This window comes from Danio rerio, chromosome 12, assembly GCF_049306965.1.
Source record: "Danio rerio strain Tuebingen ecotype United States chromosome 12, GRCz12tu, whole genome shotgun sequence".
Classification (NCBI taxonomy): Eukaryota; Metazoa; Chordata; class Actinopteri; order Cypriniformes; family Danionidae; genus Danio; species Danio rerio.
The window spans coordinates 24,124,280-24,143,334 of record NC_133187.1 but is presented as its reverse complement, the minus strand read 5'-3'; the positions used below and the strand labels follow the sequence as shown (position 1 = coordinate 24,143,334).

The 19,055-nt window shown below is 33.0% G+C and overlaps 1 protein-coding gene across 3 annotated transcripts in view; it reads left to right on the top strand.

Annotated features, from left to right (window-relative positions):
• Positions 1-780: 780 nt before the first annotated feature.
• arhgef15b (Rho guanine nucleotide exchange factor 15b) overlaps positions 781-19,055 on the top strand; it is a 36,807-nt gene continuing 18,532 nt past the window's right edge. Inside the window, exons 1-2 of one of the 3 annotated variants that reach the window (XM_021472529.3) lie at positions 781-1,107; positions 5,314-5,802. In XM_021472529.3, the coding sequence (XP_021328204.1) occupies positions 5,394-5,802 (409 nt within the window). In that variant the 5' untranslated portion in view covers positions 781-1,107; positions 5,314-5,393. Of the gene's footprint in view, positions 1,108-2,619; positions 2,694-5,313; positions 5,803-13,997; positions 14,242-19,055 lie in introns of those variants that run through there. The other 2 variants (XM_009306724.5, XM_021480307.3) reach the window with 2 other exon arrangements.

The following is a 19,055-nucleotide window of genomic DNA, read 5'->3' as shown; positions in this document are numbered from 1 at the left end:
CATTGATAATATACACAGTTTACTGCAAATTCTACATCTGTTGAACATCATTATATATGATTATATTTTTATTGCTCAAAGTCGATTTTATTTTTTACTTATGATTGTTTTATAGGGTAACCTTTCATGGGGTTTTAAATACAAATTATAGACCAATATGTTGTGTCATTAATTTGCATTTATTTGATACATCTTCCCATGTATTTATAATTAATTTGTTATGCTTTCTCTGTATTATTAATTAAGCTCAACACTGAAAAAATATTTATTTATTTTTTTAAGTTAAGTGGTTACAATCATTGGCTGGATTTAAACAAATTAAATTTAATGCTGTTTGTAAATTGTTTGCAACCACTTACCCTAAAATTATATGTATTATGTGTGCCATATAATTCTAACAATTATATGTGTTATAATTATTTCATGTTGTCCCATAACAAATTGATTATGTCGTTAACATAATCGTTTTACAAATTTAAGTGGATTGAATAGAACAATAAGCTAAGTTGTGCCACCAAAAAACTAAGAATTTATTTCAATTAATTTTAGATAAGTAGTTTGAACAAGCAGCAAAAGTTTTTTTTTTGTGACTGTATATAGCCAATCGATTTCATGTTTTGTCGCGCTTGGTATCATAATATAGACAAAACCTGATCCACACACACAGACACGCGCTCTCCGCTGGGTGGCAGCCAAAGAAGGGTGTGCACTGTACAGGCAGCAGTGGGATGGGGTCTGATGGGCTGGTTTTTGAATGGGAGGAGGGGGAATAGTCTAATCACAATGTCCCTGTCCGGCTGTTTCACACACACACACGCTCACGAGCAGGAAAACAAAGAGCCAGAGATGCGCGTGGATTTACCGAAGAGCATAACAAAAGAGGAAAGACCGAATTAACGTGTTCTCAAACCCGTACGGATATGAAGTTCGCTCCGGAATATGTCGATCTGTTGCTGTCATTTTAAAGATATGTACGAACGTGGATGTCTATGAAACCGTGCACCGTGAGAGTTGCGGATATGCTTTGATTTTTTAATGAGGAAGTTTGGACACATTTCAGGAATTTGCTTTTCTTTATGGATTATACAGGAGAGTGAGACACATTTGGTGAGTAGCTTAGTCTGGTGTATTAATGATATTAAATGTAATCAGTGACTGTTAATATGCATATAGTCTGTATCTTACATAGTTTGTATATTTTTCAGAAATTTTAAATGAGGGTAATATAATGTCAGGTTAATGTGGTTACATAATGTAGCATTCTGACTGTTGGGTTTACACAGTAGATCCTTGTTGACCATGTGAACAAGATAGTGGGTATATTGACTCTTGTATTTTATTGTCTGTAATTTTATTTCCTATTGTTTCTGGAAAAGTCAGTGTTTAAGGGAATCAAATGTCAAGTTTGACATCACAAATAGGCTATATATATATATAAAAACAAACAAATACTTAATCTTCAAATATTATATATTGATCTATCAAACATTGCATTCCATGTGTTTTAAATGCTAACATACAGGTCAGTTTTAAATTATATAATATAATCCAAACCTACATGCTAATAGAAAACTTTCTGCAGTGTTTATGCTATACTCTGATTTAATGCTATTTTATTTTATGAAAATTAACTATGATTTGATTACAAACACCCTAAAAATGATACTTGTAGTAAGCTATAGTAGCCAAAAATTCATTAGCTTTGCTTCAGTAAATTTTACCATGGTATTTGTAGAAAAACTGTGGTTATAAAATTAGTATAGAATCAGTAAGCTTAAAAATCACAATAAAAGCATGTTTCACTTATGTCAAAGTAAGTTAGAACATACTCGAAATAAGGTTTAGACAAATTCATCAAACTTCATGGCTTAAATTAATCTCTACAGACACTATGTCCTCATAAGGAAGGCAAAACGTCCAATTCATGGAATTAAATGAACAAAATATCAGTCTCTATGAAGAAAAGCACATAAATTAAGCAAAATAGCGATTCCTGTTTTTTCTAAAAAAAAAGCTTTTCTGTGATCTCGGGTTGGGTGTGAATTCTGTAAACAGAACAGAGTATAAAGTTGTAGATTATAAAATCATCCTCAAAATACAGAGACAAACCCAACACATGTGTGTATTACATGCTTTCTTCACTAAAACTTTTACAGGTTTTGTTAAATGTACATCACAGCACCTCATTGTATTTGAAGAATTTGTAAGCCAAGCCAAGGTTCGCAACAGGAAAGGAGGATTCCAATCCCCAGATTGTTTATTGGCTGAAGGGGAAGTGTTCTGTATATATTTTCGGAAAAAAATCTGACCAGCAGGGAATACTTTGGTATCCTGTTGCTTGAGGGGATGTTTATACCCCTCAAATTTGAAACATCAGAAGGGCGTAAAAACGAAGAGCCATTATTTCCTATAGTTCACCCTTATGGGAAAGAGTTTCTTTTGCCTTTGAGATTTGTATGTGCAGGATATCAAATGAAAGCACTGAGTAGTACAATTGAAAACCTGACAGACCTGCTGTGTCTGAATGAGGGCTGTGAGGCGTTGAAGTCAGTGACGGCAAAGTTCAAGCCAGATTGTTGACATGGGAATTCTTGTTGTCACACCCTTTCCCTTCCAACTAAATGGATTTATTCCTACCAAGACTCCAGAGCAGTTCCTTTCATATTGGTATTGTTTTAAAATACAAAGAAATGGTAAGAGAATGGAAAATATACTGTATACCAAGAATTCTGTCATAACATTTCTGGAATATCACTGAATTTTAAAAGGTCTGTTCCAGACATTTAATTGTTTTTTTTTTTGGTCTTTTTTGGTTTGGTTTGTAATTTGTTATACTGTGTTTTGCTCATAATAGTTAAGCTGTTTTTCAATGCAGTTTTATTTTTTTTTACTGCTTTTCAACCAGCAATCACTTAGGTCAAATGCAGTAAGCAGGCTGTACCTGTCTGTGGCTGTTTATATTGCATGGAAATTTAGATATACTTCCTATACCTCCCACTAATCATGTGCTTTTAGTTTCAGTGCCATCATGCATTCCTAAGACATGCATAGGCTTATGGAACCTGATAATATACTGGTTAAAGTATGGCAATTACTGTAAACATGAGATGCAAGCACATTTCATGCTTTATTTCTTACTATGTTTCTAAATGTTTTACCTATGAACCAGTCTGCCTCTGAGAGCAAAGTTCAATGCTGTTGTACTGTGTGAGGTAATTTTCAGTACAAAGATCATTGTGCATTTTATATTTATGTTTTATTTAATGAGTAACCAGATGCAATTGTTGTGACAATTATTTAAATGGTTCTGAGGACTTTGTCTCGTTGTGGATGGCTGAGGTTTAACGCTCTTCATGAGGGATACGAAACTGAAATAATGAAAAGATATACAGTAGTCAGCATTTGAAGTGGATCATCTACTTTTATTACAGTTGTCCTAAAGCTATTCAACAACACCCATTCTTGCTTTAATACAATTTTGAAAATCTTTTATGATCAACTTTAAATGTTGACTGTATGTTATACATTCTGATATTAGATTTTCTAAAAACATTTTTTAAATATGTTTTTTTTTATTGTGCATGAACAGTATTTAAAAAAAGATAGCTAACCTAAAATAACAATCTGTCATCATATTTGTACCGTTCACTTGTTTCAAACCTATTTCTGTTTCTTTTCTCTGTTAAAGAAGAATATATTTTTTTTTATATTTCACCAGCTATTGGCTGTTATAATATATGAAGAGTTCAGATGCAAAAAGTGCCATTTGAAATGTTCTTCTACAATGGCCATTTTTCTCTGCCTCTTATGTTTATGTTCAGTTTTTTCATGTTAAAAGTGATGAAAATAATTTTATTCTTTGCCAAAAAATTGAAATTGCTGAATCAAGACAAAGAAGTTTGAGGAAAAAAAAATGTTATTAGAAGAAAACTTCAGATGGCACTTAAAGAATTTTGCATCTAAACTGTTTAATTTTTTTGGTTCATACGATGGAATTCAATGGCTGCAGGTTTATAATATTCATCAGAATGTCTTGCATCGTGTTCAACAGAAGAAAAAAAAATCATAAGTGTATAGAATGACTCACTGTGTTGGCGGTAACACATTACAAGTAACACAAGTTATGTAATAGTATTATTTTTGTAACAATAAAGTAACGCATTACTTTTTAAAAGTAAGTAATAATATTTGAGTTACTTTTTTTTGTAAATGTTACAAGAGTTACTTTTCAGTTTAATTTAATGGCTTTAAAAAATAAATTGCTGAATTAAAATTAAAGTATGTGAATGTGTTCATTATTTTGCAAAAGTAACTCAAAAGTAACGTAACTCATTACTTTCCATAAAAAGCCACTAAGTAACGCAACCAGTTAATTTTTTGGGGGGTAACTCATTATTGTAATGAAGTACTTTCAAAAGTAACTTTTACCAAAACTGATGACTCGTCACATGAGAGTAAATTTAGAGGAAATTGTCATTTTGGGGTGAACTAGCCCTTTAAGCTGTGTCTAATCCAGATACATTTGAAAATTAATTTTCAAATGTTTTGTCCTCCATTCACATTGAGACAGTGTTTTTTTAATGTCTTCCCAAGAGTCTACAGAACTTTCTCCACATCCCAAGGAAAAACAAAGACCCTATTTGTTTCTTTTTATGGTCTTCATTCACATTACATTCCAGCAAAGGTGATAAAATGTACTCACTTCCTGCATCAGAACATGATGGCTTTGCTGTACATCGAATGCCGATTGATCTGGACATTTAAATTGGCGAGATATTTTGCCAAGGAAATGTTAATAGAAGAAGAATAAAGTGAAACATTATTATTTCTGTTGTTTTATAAATGAAAACAATATTAGATAACAGGTTTATTTTTTTTTTTATCATTTTCAGTGTGTATGAGACACTTTTGGAAAATGCAAATGTGAATTAAAAGGCTATTTTCAAATGTATCTTTTGCTTATATTGGTCATTATTTAACAATCTTGTTCACCCAAAAATTAAAATGTACTCAAAAGTGGTTTCAAACCTTATGTTTCTTTATTATGTTGAACACACAAAAAAAGATATTTTGAAGAAAGCTGAAAACCTGTAACCACTGACTTTCATAAAAACAAATTTAATGGAAGTCAATGCTTACAGGTTTTCAGCTATTGTCAAAACAACATCTTTTTGTGTGTTCAACAGATGAAGGAAAGTCAAACCGGTTTGGAACAATTTTTAGTTTGGGTGAAATATATCTTTAATGCTCTCCTAAAAGGAATTGTTTAATCTCAAGAGTAATATCTAACGTCCTTGTGTTTTGTTAATGCAGGTTGAAGATTGAAGTTTGACTCAGCTGCCTGGCCTAATATTGGCCAGGTTGCTTTGGTCAAAACACCTTAACCAGTCAAGATGTCTTCTCAAGACTCTCCAGATCTTCCTCCAAAGCCTGAGGTTAAACAAAAACCCCCAGTTCCCTCCAAACCTTCCATTACTACCCCAGACTCTTCATCTGTTGATACTGCGGCCTCGCAGAGTTCTGGCAATGTCAAAAACATAGTCAACAAATTCAGCCAGCCCGAGTCTAAGCCTCCACTTGTAGAGACAGTAAAGAGCGTCAACACAGAGTGGAGATCACAGAGACCTCCAGCAGTTAAGCCCAAACGCAGGTCCAAATCTTCTTCACTCAGCAGTGCTGGAAATGCTCCTCCACTGCCCCCAAAAACCAGGCAGAACTCAATTCACAGTGGGCAGAAAGACGAGCTGGACGGCCAAGAGAGACACGAAGAAGGCTTGAGTGCTGCTGATGAAGGCCGATCAGGTATGGTGATTTTACTTTGAATTTCAGGAAATGCTTGTTTTTCAGGATTTATATTTCACAATGCTGAGTTATTAAATTATTAGTTGAGCAATATGTGTTATTATTTTTTACCAATTGGGCTTTTTTAAATAATTTGTTTCAGTCATTTGTACAGAAACATTCACAGCAATTGATTAAACAGGTCTTTAAAGGGATAGTTCACCCAAAAATGAAAATAGCATCATCATTTATTAACTATTTGTGATTATAACAGAACACTTTACTTTTTTTATTATTATGCAGTGCTGTTGACTACACGGTAAAAATATCTCTTAATTAACAGTTTCCATATTTTGTGTTTCACAAGTTTTTTCTGTTTAATTCCGATTGCGACTTTGATGTCTCCTCTGTCATCAATGATGCCTTAATTTTCACTAATTGCCCATGCAAAGCTGTAGCCAATTGGTACAACCAACAAATCCATCTAAAAAAAGTTTAACAAAATTAACATTTATTAAATATTTAGCAATATTGTTTAATTATCTTCCTTACATCTTTACAATAACATTTGTTTAAAAGTTCTCTATGTATTTATGCATTCATTTATATTGTGCACAAATCTTGTTTATTATAGCTTTTAAACTTTCAAAGAAAAGTTATGTTAAAAAATATATATGTATATAACTAGAGTTAGCTTGTTTTGACAAATTATTTAAAATATGTAGCTAAGAAACAATGAGTTTTAAAATCCACTAGTTATTACAAAAAATGTAATTTATGTTAATGTTAAATTAATGTTTTTTCCCTGTAAAAGTTTGAAATTTAATTCATAATGGTCCTAAAGAGGTCCTCTCTTTTCCCCCTGCTCTCAGCACTCCACGCCTATCATGAAGCATATTTTGAAAAAATTCTGAGGTAGACTTGAACTGAAAGAGGGAAGTTTCATGACTCTTTAATTTAAAAATGATTCAGTTCAGTTGAGTATTAATGTCACTGTTAAGGTTTAGTTTTATTCAAATGTAAAATATCTAATTACCCAAACTAAATAATCTAGATCATGTCACTGACTACAATTTCCAGTCTAATTTGTATTGAGTAGCAGATTAAAGTTCATGCTTGTCTTATTCAAGCTATGCAAATATAATTACAACAGTAGGGTTTGGCCTTCACTAGACATGCACCAGCAAGTATTATCAGACTATGCTGCACATTATTTTGTTTCCTGCTTTCCTGTCATATTCTGCAATAGGTAAACTAGAGTTGCCTGGTAATTTTTTTGAGAATGTATGACTTCTAGTGTTAACAAATTGACCAGATTACTGAGTGATCAACAATAAAAGACATCAATATAGCTAAAACTTTAACTGGCTACAAAATTAAACATTTCATCAGTTTTGAAACTGGTAAACATTCAAGCATTGTTTATGTCTGTAGTCACTGTAATTTTCTGTGTGTGTGAGTTTATTTGATAATGATAAGGCATAATAGCTGCATAGAGAGAAATAAAGAAAAAGACTAGGATAAACCCAAATTATAGTAGCATTTGCAGGGTTAAACTGAGAGCTACAGCTACTGAACTCACATTAATCAGCTTTAATCTGATCTTCATCTGAGTGGGTGTTGTGCTGGTAAACTCTGCTGCTAGCCTGCTAATGTTAGTATTACTGTAATCTTGGAGCAAAGGAATGTAAATCGCGACTTTGGTTTTTATAATGTCATTTTGAAGTACCTTTGAATGTCAGCTTTGTGTGGGGCACAATTTAGAAATGCTATGATATCAATTGTGAAACACAAATTGCTTTCAAATTTCTCCACTTTGTGTCCTTGTGCTGGATGTTTTGATTTAGTTTTTCCTCTGAAGAATCGTTCGGGCGTTGATAACACATGGGAGGTTGTGTTCATGTTTGTTGTTGGTCAGTCAGTGGGATTAAACCATGTGTGTCGTCTGCTGAACACACAGACAGATGGGGTACAGGGGATAAAAGAACCCCTCGTGGAAACGATTACATTAAAACTACACATACTGTTCTAAAGTCTGGGGTTGATAAGATTTTTAATTGCTTTCAAAAAATATATTTTGCTCATCAAGGCCGGATTTTTTTATAAATAAAGTAAAACAGAGATATTTACAGATAAGACACAAAATTAAAAACATTAGAAACGGCGATAAAAACAAATATAATAGTCTTCTTAAAATATTTATATCAGCTTATAAAGAAGCCAACATGATCAAAATAATTACTAAATTATACAAAAGCCTACAAGACAATAAATTAGAGAACACATATTTTATAAAAATAAATAGGAAAAAGAAAGTAATTTTTAAAATTACTGAGGAAGAGTGGAAACTTATTTTTAAAACACAGTAGAAATCAACATCTTTCTCAGTCTGGAGGCAATTTGATTGGAAAAACATCATTCGTTTTATTGTCACCCCTGAGGACAAGAAATACTTAAACAAAAATGCAGTCTGTTGGAGACTATGTGACTCAAATGAAGAGAATCATTCACAAATATTCTGGAAATGTTTACAAACTCAAGCATTTTGGCAAGAAGTTCATAATGTTTAGAGAATATATTCCATATCCCCATCGATTTTTCTTTCTCAACTCCATACTTAGGCCTAAAAAAATCTTATGTTAGAAGAAAAATCTGACTTAAAAACTGCTGAAAATTTTGCTGATAGCCTGTAAAAAAGCCAAAACCAAAACATTTTTTGAAATACCTCAAATTAGTGACTGGTTTGATAATTCTATATGAACTCTATAAGATGGAGAGGCTAACAATGAACCATCGTTTACAGACTGAGGAGTTTAATGAGACATGGGGAAAATGGATGGAATATATTCTTCCATTGGGACCAGATTTATTATAAAATGTATAGTCCGAAAGATGTGAATTTTATTTTGTTTATTTTATATATCATTTAATTGTAATGAGGGAAAACATAAAATAAAGAAAGATAGTGAGAAGAACATTCATTTAATTTTCTTGTCGGCTTAGTCCCTTTCTTAATCCTGGGTCGCCACAGCGGAATGAACCACCAACTTATCCAGCAATAGCTGGATAAGCAGCAATACCTACTGCGCCACTACATCACCAATGAGAAGAACAATGTCTATCTAAAAAATAAACAAATAAATTAAAATTAACATTTAAGATCCCAAAAGTACCATCCTCACAGTTTCATATCTACATAGTTTAGGGGAAAAAAAGAAAAGGGTAGACTGGGTGCCACAATGTGGTTTAAAAAGTACAAAATTTTATCTGTTTCTTTTAGATGTTATATAAAACAATTATAAGCAGGGGCACACTGGCCATAAGGAGCACCGGGCATGAAGGTCTATCTGGCCTGGCCTGTAAATTTGGAAACTACAATTAAAAAACTGTTTTACTATACCTACCTACAGTAAAACAGTATAACAGTATTTCGGGGGAAAAGTATTAATAATAAAAACAGCATTCTTTTTTTTTTATCTTTTATGAGATTGCAAATGTCTCTACTGTAATGTCTCTGCTTTTGATTAATACAGGTAATCCTTTCTAAGTAAAAGTATTAATTTGTTTAATATTGATTTGTTAAAATAGATAGGTGAAACAAAACACTGAGGGCCCTATCATACACCCGGCGCAATGCTTGTTTGATAGTTTCAGTTTGGCGCAAGAGTCGTTTTGAGGTGTTGCGCCACGCTCTTTAAATAGCAAATGCGTTTACGCTCATATGTGCGCCCATAGGCGTTCTGGTCTAAAAAGAAAGGCGTTCTGAGGCACACTGCTGGTGCGTTGCTATTTTGAGAAACTATAATAAATTTTTCATCAGACCAAATGTTGGAATTTAAACCAATTTCATGCGTGTTTATCTCAGGAGGTGGAGATCAATTTCAAAAATATTAGTAATTTATTAAGTACAAATGAATAATTCCATTAGGGCCCTGGGTCGCACAAATGTGTCCTATTGGTTATACAATGCTATCCAAGAGAACACACCAGGCGCTCTGCGAGTGTTTTCTTAGCACTAAAGACCCAGTTTTTATACACAGAAGAAGAAGGCGGGTTGCCTCTGTCAGCTTTCCTGCACCATCTCTAGTACCTCTTTTCTGCACAGAAGAACTGGACCAGTTAAATGGACATGCTTAGAGACCTACATGGGCTCCAAAATGTTTTCACAGGAAATCAGAGGCGAGAGACACGTGTTATTTTTATTGTTTCTGCTGCCAATTTCTTGTCCAACATAGCTCTTTCTGTGAATTGCCTCATAAGTATGTAAAATACATCTCCTCAAAGGCCAGTTTTGGTTAGCATATAATTTCACATAACATATAAAATATATTATAGAATATAAAAATATATATGGTAAAGAATGACTGTACGGTAAATGATTTAACATCTCTCAAGGCAAAACATACACAACATACTAATAGAGAATCAAGGATAACTCTGAGAAATGAATTATATATTCTACACAAAACAAACCCGGTCTAAACCCCAGCACAGAGTTGCGCCTCGCTTACACACTGCTTAATAGCCTACACACAAGATGTAGAGCAATACGCAAATATCTTTACATATGAAAAAATTTGATTATTAAGGATAGGCCTATATATAGAATATAATAAGGAGATATATATATATATATATATATATATATATATATATATATATATATATATATATATATATATATATATATATATATATATATATATATATATATATATATATATATATATATAAAGGATAAAAATATTACAAAACATATTATTCTCTAGCCTACATAAATATGAAAATCCACTGCTTTTATGCCTTCTTCATCTTGGGAGGCTTTTTCAGTTCATTCATAACAATTTGCTTTTGTATAATGTTATTATTATTAGCTGTATTATTTATTATATCCATATTTATATTTGTTTTATTAAAAACAAGCTTAGATTTGCCCACCTACCAGGTTTTAGACCATATGGGGCACAGCATGTGTTTTAGAATATAACTCAGGTTTTTGAACACACTTCGTTATTATTGTTCATTTATTCGTTTGCTGGAAATTAGAACTGAATTTAGAAATAGTTTTGAAACGAATATTTGCGCTTAACAAACAAAATTAATTATTTATAGGCTAATTGATGTCTGTGCGTAAAGGTTTCCCTATCCACGAGAGCAAAAGTGAAAGTTGATGAGTTATCTCTCATTCTTGCACGATAGATGCTCTGTTTAACTTTTTTCTGTTAAAAAAACTGTAAACTGTGAACTGTTTGCTTGTGAAATGCTCAATTTTTCCACTTACACTTACTTTCCGTCCTGTAAATAACAAATGCGCTTATGGCGTGACGCAGCTGGCTCTTAAAGGGAATGGAAGATGAGACTCTGATTGGTTTATTCTCAAAACACACCTGTAACTCATTAAGAAAATAAACTCAACCCTTTTAGACCATGCGCCATGGCGCAAAGCGGATTTTCCCATCCTTAAATTAGCATATATGGATTCTGACACGCCCTGAAAGCGTTTGCGCACTGCGCTTTCCGTTTTGTGCATGGACCGTCAAAATAGAGCCCTGACTTTGCTGATCCACATGGGATCATCAATATACAGCAGGGGTTCTCAATGTCTGCATTAAAAGCTCCAAATCTAAATTTTTATTAAGGTCAAAGGTTTGGAACAATTTATATTGCATAGCTTGTTTTTTAAAAAAACATTTCCAAGTCAATAGTATTTGTTGTTGTTTTTTTAAACAAAGTGGCATTTGCATTCAAAACACATTAATGCAATGCAGATGTGGCAAAACCATTTATATAAGTGCATTTTTGTACAAAACACAATAAAGGGTAGGGCAAAAAAACAATAGTATCTGACTGCAGCCATGATGGTGCAAGCTGAGATTAGAATGCACTCAATGGAGCAAGTGGCATCACTGTTAGGGGTAGGGTTAGGTGTGGGCATTAAAAAGCATTGCATGCAGCTCCAGGTCTGCATCCCTCACTGAAAAAGGTTAAAATTTAAAAGGCATATTATGAAAACTTTTGGTGTTGTAGTTTTGCGGTTCTTATTTCTGTATTTTGTGGATACTGCATTTCAAAGTATCCGTGTTTCGTTTCATAGTGACAATTCACATTTCCACTCTTTACAACTCCAATTGTCTCATTACAAATTAAGCTGAATGTCTTTGTGCTGGCTTGTGGCAAAATAAACCCATATACTTATCTGTTCATTCAACTGGATGTCACGCAAGAATTCTTTGAATATTTTGCCTTTGATTTACAAAAAAAAAAAAAAAAAAAAAAGATGATTTACAAGGTTTATACATTTATCAATGAAGGAAGTCCACAATTTGAATCCTTTACTCATGGTTTTGCAATACAACATGGAGTCGGTCTGGATTGAATACCCTCATGGTCCGGATCCGTACCAGAATCCAGAAGCCCTGATATACAGCATTTGATTAGCCACAACGCTAGTAAGATTACAACAATGATATTTTTAACAATTATATTTTTAATCCTTATTTTTAAATTATCCATCTACATCATCATACATCTAAGCTTGTGTTATACCTAGTATGTTTCTATCTGGGACTCTACCTTTCAGAAATTAGACTAGTAAGCAGTTCTGTGAAACAGGCAGCATCTCGTGTTTAAAGCTCATCAGAATGCAAAATGCGGCTATTAGTTTTATAAAAAGCTGTTTATCTTTTGCTAAATTATTATGTATGTTGTAAAATGTGCAAGGCTTCCTTGTAATAAGGAAAGCAAAACATGTGGATTGCTTAATATAAGTGTTTAATGGATGTTTATGCACTGTGTGAAATCACTCAGCTCTTACTGTGATTTTTCTTGAGTAATTAGACAGCAATACACTTCATCAGACTGATTTTAGTTCCTGCCTGTGTTTTTATATACATAAAAACACAAAATATAACTCTAAATAGATCTTCATCTGTCCGTTTTGTCAAGTATAACTATAATTTAGCCTATACTTCTATCACAACACAGCTCAGAAGCAAACTAGGTTACTCTGGTGGCATAAAGATGGCTTATGCACTCCTAGCTAAAATAAACCTCTCTACCACATTCAAAAAGATAATTTATTTTAGTATAAAAAAACTAAGTACAAAGTATGATAAAATATTAGTTTGATTATTTAGCAAATGTATTTTAGAGTACATTATACTGTGTGCGTTAGCATCAGAGCAAAGTTCTAATTTTTGTGGTTAAAAAATGATGATGTAAAACCATTTAAGGAGAATTTCTTTACTTATCCTAAGCCACATATCGAATATGTAAATATCACAGAACAAAAGAATAAGGTGTATGATAACTTTCCTATCATACAGATTATTATCATGACTTTTCTTCAGAACATAGATGGGATTGTTGCATAATATAACCGTATAAGCACTTAGAGTTAAGACTTTAATTGGACAGCATTTTTCTTACAACACATCTGGGATATGACTAATAGAATCTGAAAATAATCCTCAAAAATATTATGCACCAAAACATCCAAATTGGTGATGAGCAGAATTAAATTACATTTAAAAGTATATAAAAATATAAGACAGCTATTTTAAATTGTACAATTATTTTACAGAAGTACTTTTACTGGCAATCTTTCATACAAAAGTCATGAAAACATTTTGTCAGTAAGGCTGATTGAATTATAGATGTCTGCTTCACTAAGACACAAGCCTTTTGTCTGGATTTAAACTGAGAGAACGTATCTGAATACTGAACATTTGCAGGAAAACTGTTCCAATGTTCAAGTTAAAGACTTTACCTTCTCCTGCTTTTATTTTTAAAGAGATTAAAATTATGACATCATTTACGCGTCACTTGTTTCAGACCTTTCTGAGTTTATATATTAAAGAAGGTTGGAAATTGTAAGTCATTGATTCCTTAGTATTTTTTCTCTTAGTATGGCTTTAAATGCCTGGTTTCCAAAATTCTTCATGATGTCTTTGTTTTTGTTCAGAAGAAAAGAAAACACGAGTATACTTTTTTTCTTGGGTGGACTGTCTTTATACTTATGTTGGAACTTATCATCTGAGGATGTATTGTTCATAAAACTCGCTTACCGGATAACTTCTGTGAATTGAGCTAATCATGGAGGCAGGAAAAGAACATGCAAGTAGCCCTTTACTCAAGTTTATGTGGTTATTGGGGTCATAAAACCAGTGTCCCACCCTTAACTTGACATGTGAGTAATCATGCGTTCAAACTAGTCCAGACTCCAGAAGAATTTCAAGCAGGTCAGTCAGCACTGTAGTGAAATGGCAGAAGGGATAAAACGAGCATTTGGGAAGATCAGGCAAAATGTGTTTGAGGTGTTTGAGGATCTGCGGGTTAAAGAAGGAGAGGAAGGAGCGACACAACGCAAAGGTTCAATTCAGAAGATGACAACACTGATAACAACAGGCTCAAAGGCCGAGGTGGACCAATCAAAGCTGAAACAGAAATCCAAAAGACACGGTAATCAAAGATCTTTAATAACTGTAGCTGGCAGGGGATAGCATTCTTTGAAGGCTTTCTGGAACAATATTGATGTGTGTAGTGTTTTATTGGCATCAGTCTTTGCTGCTAGAAGATTAGAAGTTTGTTTTTCATGTTCCTTGTTGGTTTAGGCTCTTATTTCATAGCTTCTTGTTTCAGTTTGTTGTCATTTTGTAGTTCAGTTTCCTCAAGAGACCCTCATTTCCATGTTAAACATTTTTTTAAATGCAGTTGAAAAAAATTCTCCTCATTGTTGACACCTTTTATTAATAAAGTTATTTTGACTTTTTTTAAATGTAGTAATTTAATGACTTAAAATAAACCCATATAACCATAGTATCTTGCATTTTCTAAATGTGTCCATATTGAATTCTAAAATTGTTATTTTATTAAAGTAAACGTTATCATTATTTCTAGCTTGAATATCCATAATAGCAACTTACCCAGCAACTTTCAGCTAATAAAACTAAAAACATTTTGGCAGCAAACAGATTGCCAGACAAAACAAGGTAAACAATAACTTTTACACAATTATAGGATATATTTCAAATAAGATTGTATTTTTAGGGTCTTGACTTCATAAAATATGACGACAGACATTCAAATCTTAATTCTAAAATCTCAATGGAATCTTTGAATGTGAATATGATGTGACTGTCAATTGATTCATTGCAGTTTTAAATTATGAACTGTTAGAATGACTGCTATGCTATTCTAGTAATACACTTTTGGTAGTTCTAGGGTTAAATGTATTATGAGGCCTGTGACTGTAAGATTTCAAGTGAATTTTAACTATTAATGCATTTCTGAACCTCAATGCTGTTGGACCCCACCATAAACCAAGAAGCGCTGTTTATTTAAATTTTTTTGTTTTATTTTTTAAAATCTGTGATTCACTATTTTGTATATTTTTAAATAACATTGTATAATTTATGCTGGACTCATCCACAAAATCATCCCAATCAATGTAATATTATGACGCCATACACAATTGAATTCAGATATATTACCCCTTAGAATTTTTTTCTCTTTTTTAAATATTTGCCAAATGATGTTTAACAGAGCAAAGAAAGTTTTTTACAGTATGTCTGATAATATTTTTTACTCTTGAGAAAGTCTTATTTGTTTTCATTCGGCTTGAATAAAAGCAGTTTTTAATAAAAAATAAAAAAAACATTTTAAGGTCAAAATAATTAGCCCCCTTAAGCTATATATATTTTTTCGTTTGTCTACAGAGCAAACCACTGTTATGCAATAACTTGTCTAATAACTCTAACCTGCCTAGTTAACCTAATTAACCTAGTTAAGCCTTTAAATGTCACTTTAGGCTGTATAGAAGTGTCTTAAAAATATCTAGTTAAATATTATTTACTGTCATCATGACAAATAAAAAAAAAACAGGTATTGAGATATCAGTTTTTTCTAATATCATGCAGCTCTAACTGATGGTAAGGCTTTCAAAACTATGCCTGTTTACACAGATTTACTTTATCCATGCCAGGACAGTAGCTGGCAATGTCACATGATCATATTGTCCTGGAGTCCACCATTGTTGTTTTGGTTGGCAAATAGAAGTCTATGCTTATAGAATGAACAGGTAATACTGTATGTATGCATACGCATGACATCACCATTTTCACTAAATTACTGTTTTGTAGTTTGCACAGAGACAAATGTGTTGTGTTCAAAACTTTCAAGCCCATTTCCAAAACACTGATGTTGTGTAAATGAACAGCAAAGTCACAAAGTCATCCATTATCAATAGAATTTAACATTGTGTAAATGTACACTGTAAAACACTGATTTTGTCTTCACTGTAAAAAAAAAAAAAAGTACAAATGCTTTGTATAAACCTGGCTAAAAGTATGTTTTCTTAAATGAAAACTGAAAATTCTGTCATCGTTTAGTCACCCTTTACTTGTTTTAAACCTGTTTGACATTCTTTCGGTTGTTTAATAGAAAATAACCTCTACCCATTGACTTCTAGAGTACAGGGTGTTTCAAAAAGAATGATTGATGTCACTTGAGTGTCTGAAAGCTGTCATATTAAACATCTATGAACCTCTTCTGGAAAAAAAATGTTATTAAGTATTTTTCACATTGAGATTTCAGGAATTCAGTGGTTTAACATAAAGAAGCAATACACACAAAAAGTGCTAATTATACAAAATAACTAGTCACCTTGGAATTATAAGGTTCTATCTGTTTTCTGAATGATTTTCAGATATTGTGCTTCAAAATTTTTGGATTCCATAGTAAACAGTATGTGTGTAACATTTGTTTTTTAAGTAAAAAGTCTTAAAATGTAAACAACCTATAAAAAAACATCCCATGATGTAAATAAGTTGTCATTTATTTATTATGTATTTATTATGTCAGTGACTCAATTTTGACAATGTCAGATAGAACCTTATAATTCTAAGGTGACGAACTGTGTGTGCTTAGAAAATTTAGTGCTAAACTAAAGGCTGACTTATACTTTTCTGTCGAGTGATCAACATGACCCACAGCGCCTGCCTTGTGCATAGGCGTGCTTTTATATATCTATTTGCTGTTTGTGTTGCTTTGCAATAACACTTCTGAAAAGCTAACTGGCAGTGATGTGTTTATGTTCCTCTGTGTCGAGTTTCTTCGTGGGTATTTTGTTTTTTCTGAACACTACAAATAGCTAAAACTCACTCATTCAGAGGCAGGAACCTGCGGACTTGCAACAGCTTTAATTATAAGGTAAACACAAAACTAAGTTTGCATCTGGAGATCCTTTACGGGACTCGACACTTGTAAACACTCACTTCATCAGGCTTGTGGCCCATCACTCGTACTAAGCCGACCAATCACAGAGCTTGCGATACATGTCGTTGCGACGTATAGTTACATTTTTTAAAGGTGCGCGACTGCGCGTCAGCCATGGTGAAAGCTATGCAACCACTTGAAAACTGTGCTGATGCATATTATGTGCGCTTGACACAGAAGTATAGAGAGATAGAGAGAGAGAGAGTGAGGGTGTTTCTACAGGTGGTTTGTTAAGCCCACTCACCTGTGTGAGGCACACTTTATGCAACACAGTGATTTTTTTGTACAATGTTTTTATTTAATTATTTATTTTTTGTGATATGAAATGATTGTAAAAACGTGTCTAGAGCAAATGTGCAAAGAGTTCTGTGTTACATCTAATGTTAATAAATATTGTTTACTTCATTCCTTTAGGGTCATAGTTCATGATGGTGTTTAGCAGTTGTGTGAACAGTAGGATGCTGGACAACGAAGTTGAGGATCTATGTGCAGTTTTTTAAACAGATTAGTCTGGCAGAAACAATAAAACAAGGCAAAGGGTCAAAACACGGCTAGACAAGACAAGAAGGCTCTTCGTAGAGTTGTAGGTTTACAAGACTCAGCAAAGTGTGTGTGCAAGAGTGGTGTATATACAGTCTGTGTAATAAATCCTTGATCAGCTTCCAGCTGTGTGTGTAATCATCGGAGAACTGGTAAAGATGTTTGCTAGTTGCATGACAGGATTTGTAGCTCATAAGGTGACAGAATTGTGGTCTGGGTGATGATGCGTGCTAACCAGCGATCTGCAAACCTGAATCACTGGTGATCGTGAAAGAATGATGCTGAGCTCCTTCTACATGTTTTTGTGATGTTGTTCAAAAAGCTGTTCTTGATGAGCACTGGTTTACATATGACTCATCACCTAAAGAAATGTAGATATTAGTACTTTTTAAATATTAATGTATTACAAATGTATTAACACTGTAAAAATGAATGAAATATGATAGTTTACCATAAATAAATGAAATAATTTTGTATTTTTAAGTTCAAGTTTAGGTTTATCAACTTTATTAATCCCACCAGGGGCAATTAAATTAATGCAGTAGCATCATGATACAACAAGCACTTTGGGCTCTATTTTAACGATCTATGCACAAAGTCCAAAGCTCAGGGCACAAAAGCATTAAGGGCCTTTCAGAATCCACTTTTGCTATTTTAGTAAGGAAAAATCCACTTTGCGACGTAGGGGCATGGTCTAACAGGGCTGAGCTTATTCTCTTAATGAGGTGTGTTTTGAGAAAAAAACAACCAGAGTCTGGTCTTCCATTCCCTTTAAGAGTCAGTTGCGTCACACCATAGCGCATTTGCTATTTACATGGCAGACTAGATAAGTGAAAAAACTGAACAATTCCCTAGCGAGAAAACAGTTTAACAAACCATCTGCAGCGCAAGAATGAGAGAATGAGCCTCCTCACTTTACTTTCACTTTCACTCTCTTTTGTGGATAAGGAAATGTGTTGTACGCACAGACCTCCATTAGCCTACATAAATAATTTTGTTTCAAATAGTTTTCTTTCAAAACTATTTCTAAATTCAATTCTAATTTCCAGCAAATTAATAAATGAACAGTAATTACAAAGTGTGGTCAAAAAGTTATATCTGAGTTATATCCAAATACATGACCTATGCCCCATACGGTTCAAATCCTGATAGATGGACAAATCTAAGCTTGTGTTTAATAAAACAAATATAAAGATGCATATAATAAATAATACTAATGATAACAATAACATTATACAAAAGCAAATTGTTATGAATAAACTGAAAAAGCCCCCTGATATAAAGAGGGCATGAAGGCAGTGGTTTTTATAATTATGTAGAAAATTATATTTTTTGTAATATTTTGTTCCATTAATATTCTTTCATTTGTAAAGATATTTGCGTATTGCTGTACATCCTGTGTGTATAAAGCAATGTGTTAGCAAGGCACACAACTAACGCGCTCAGCGCTGGACTTTAGA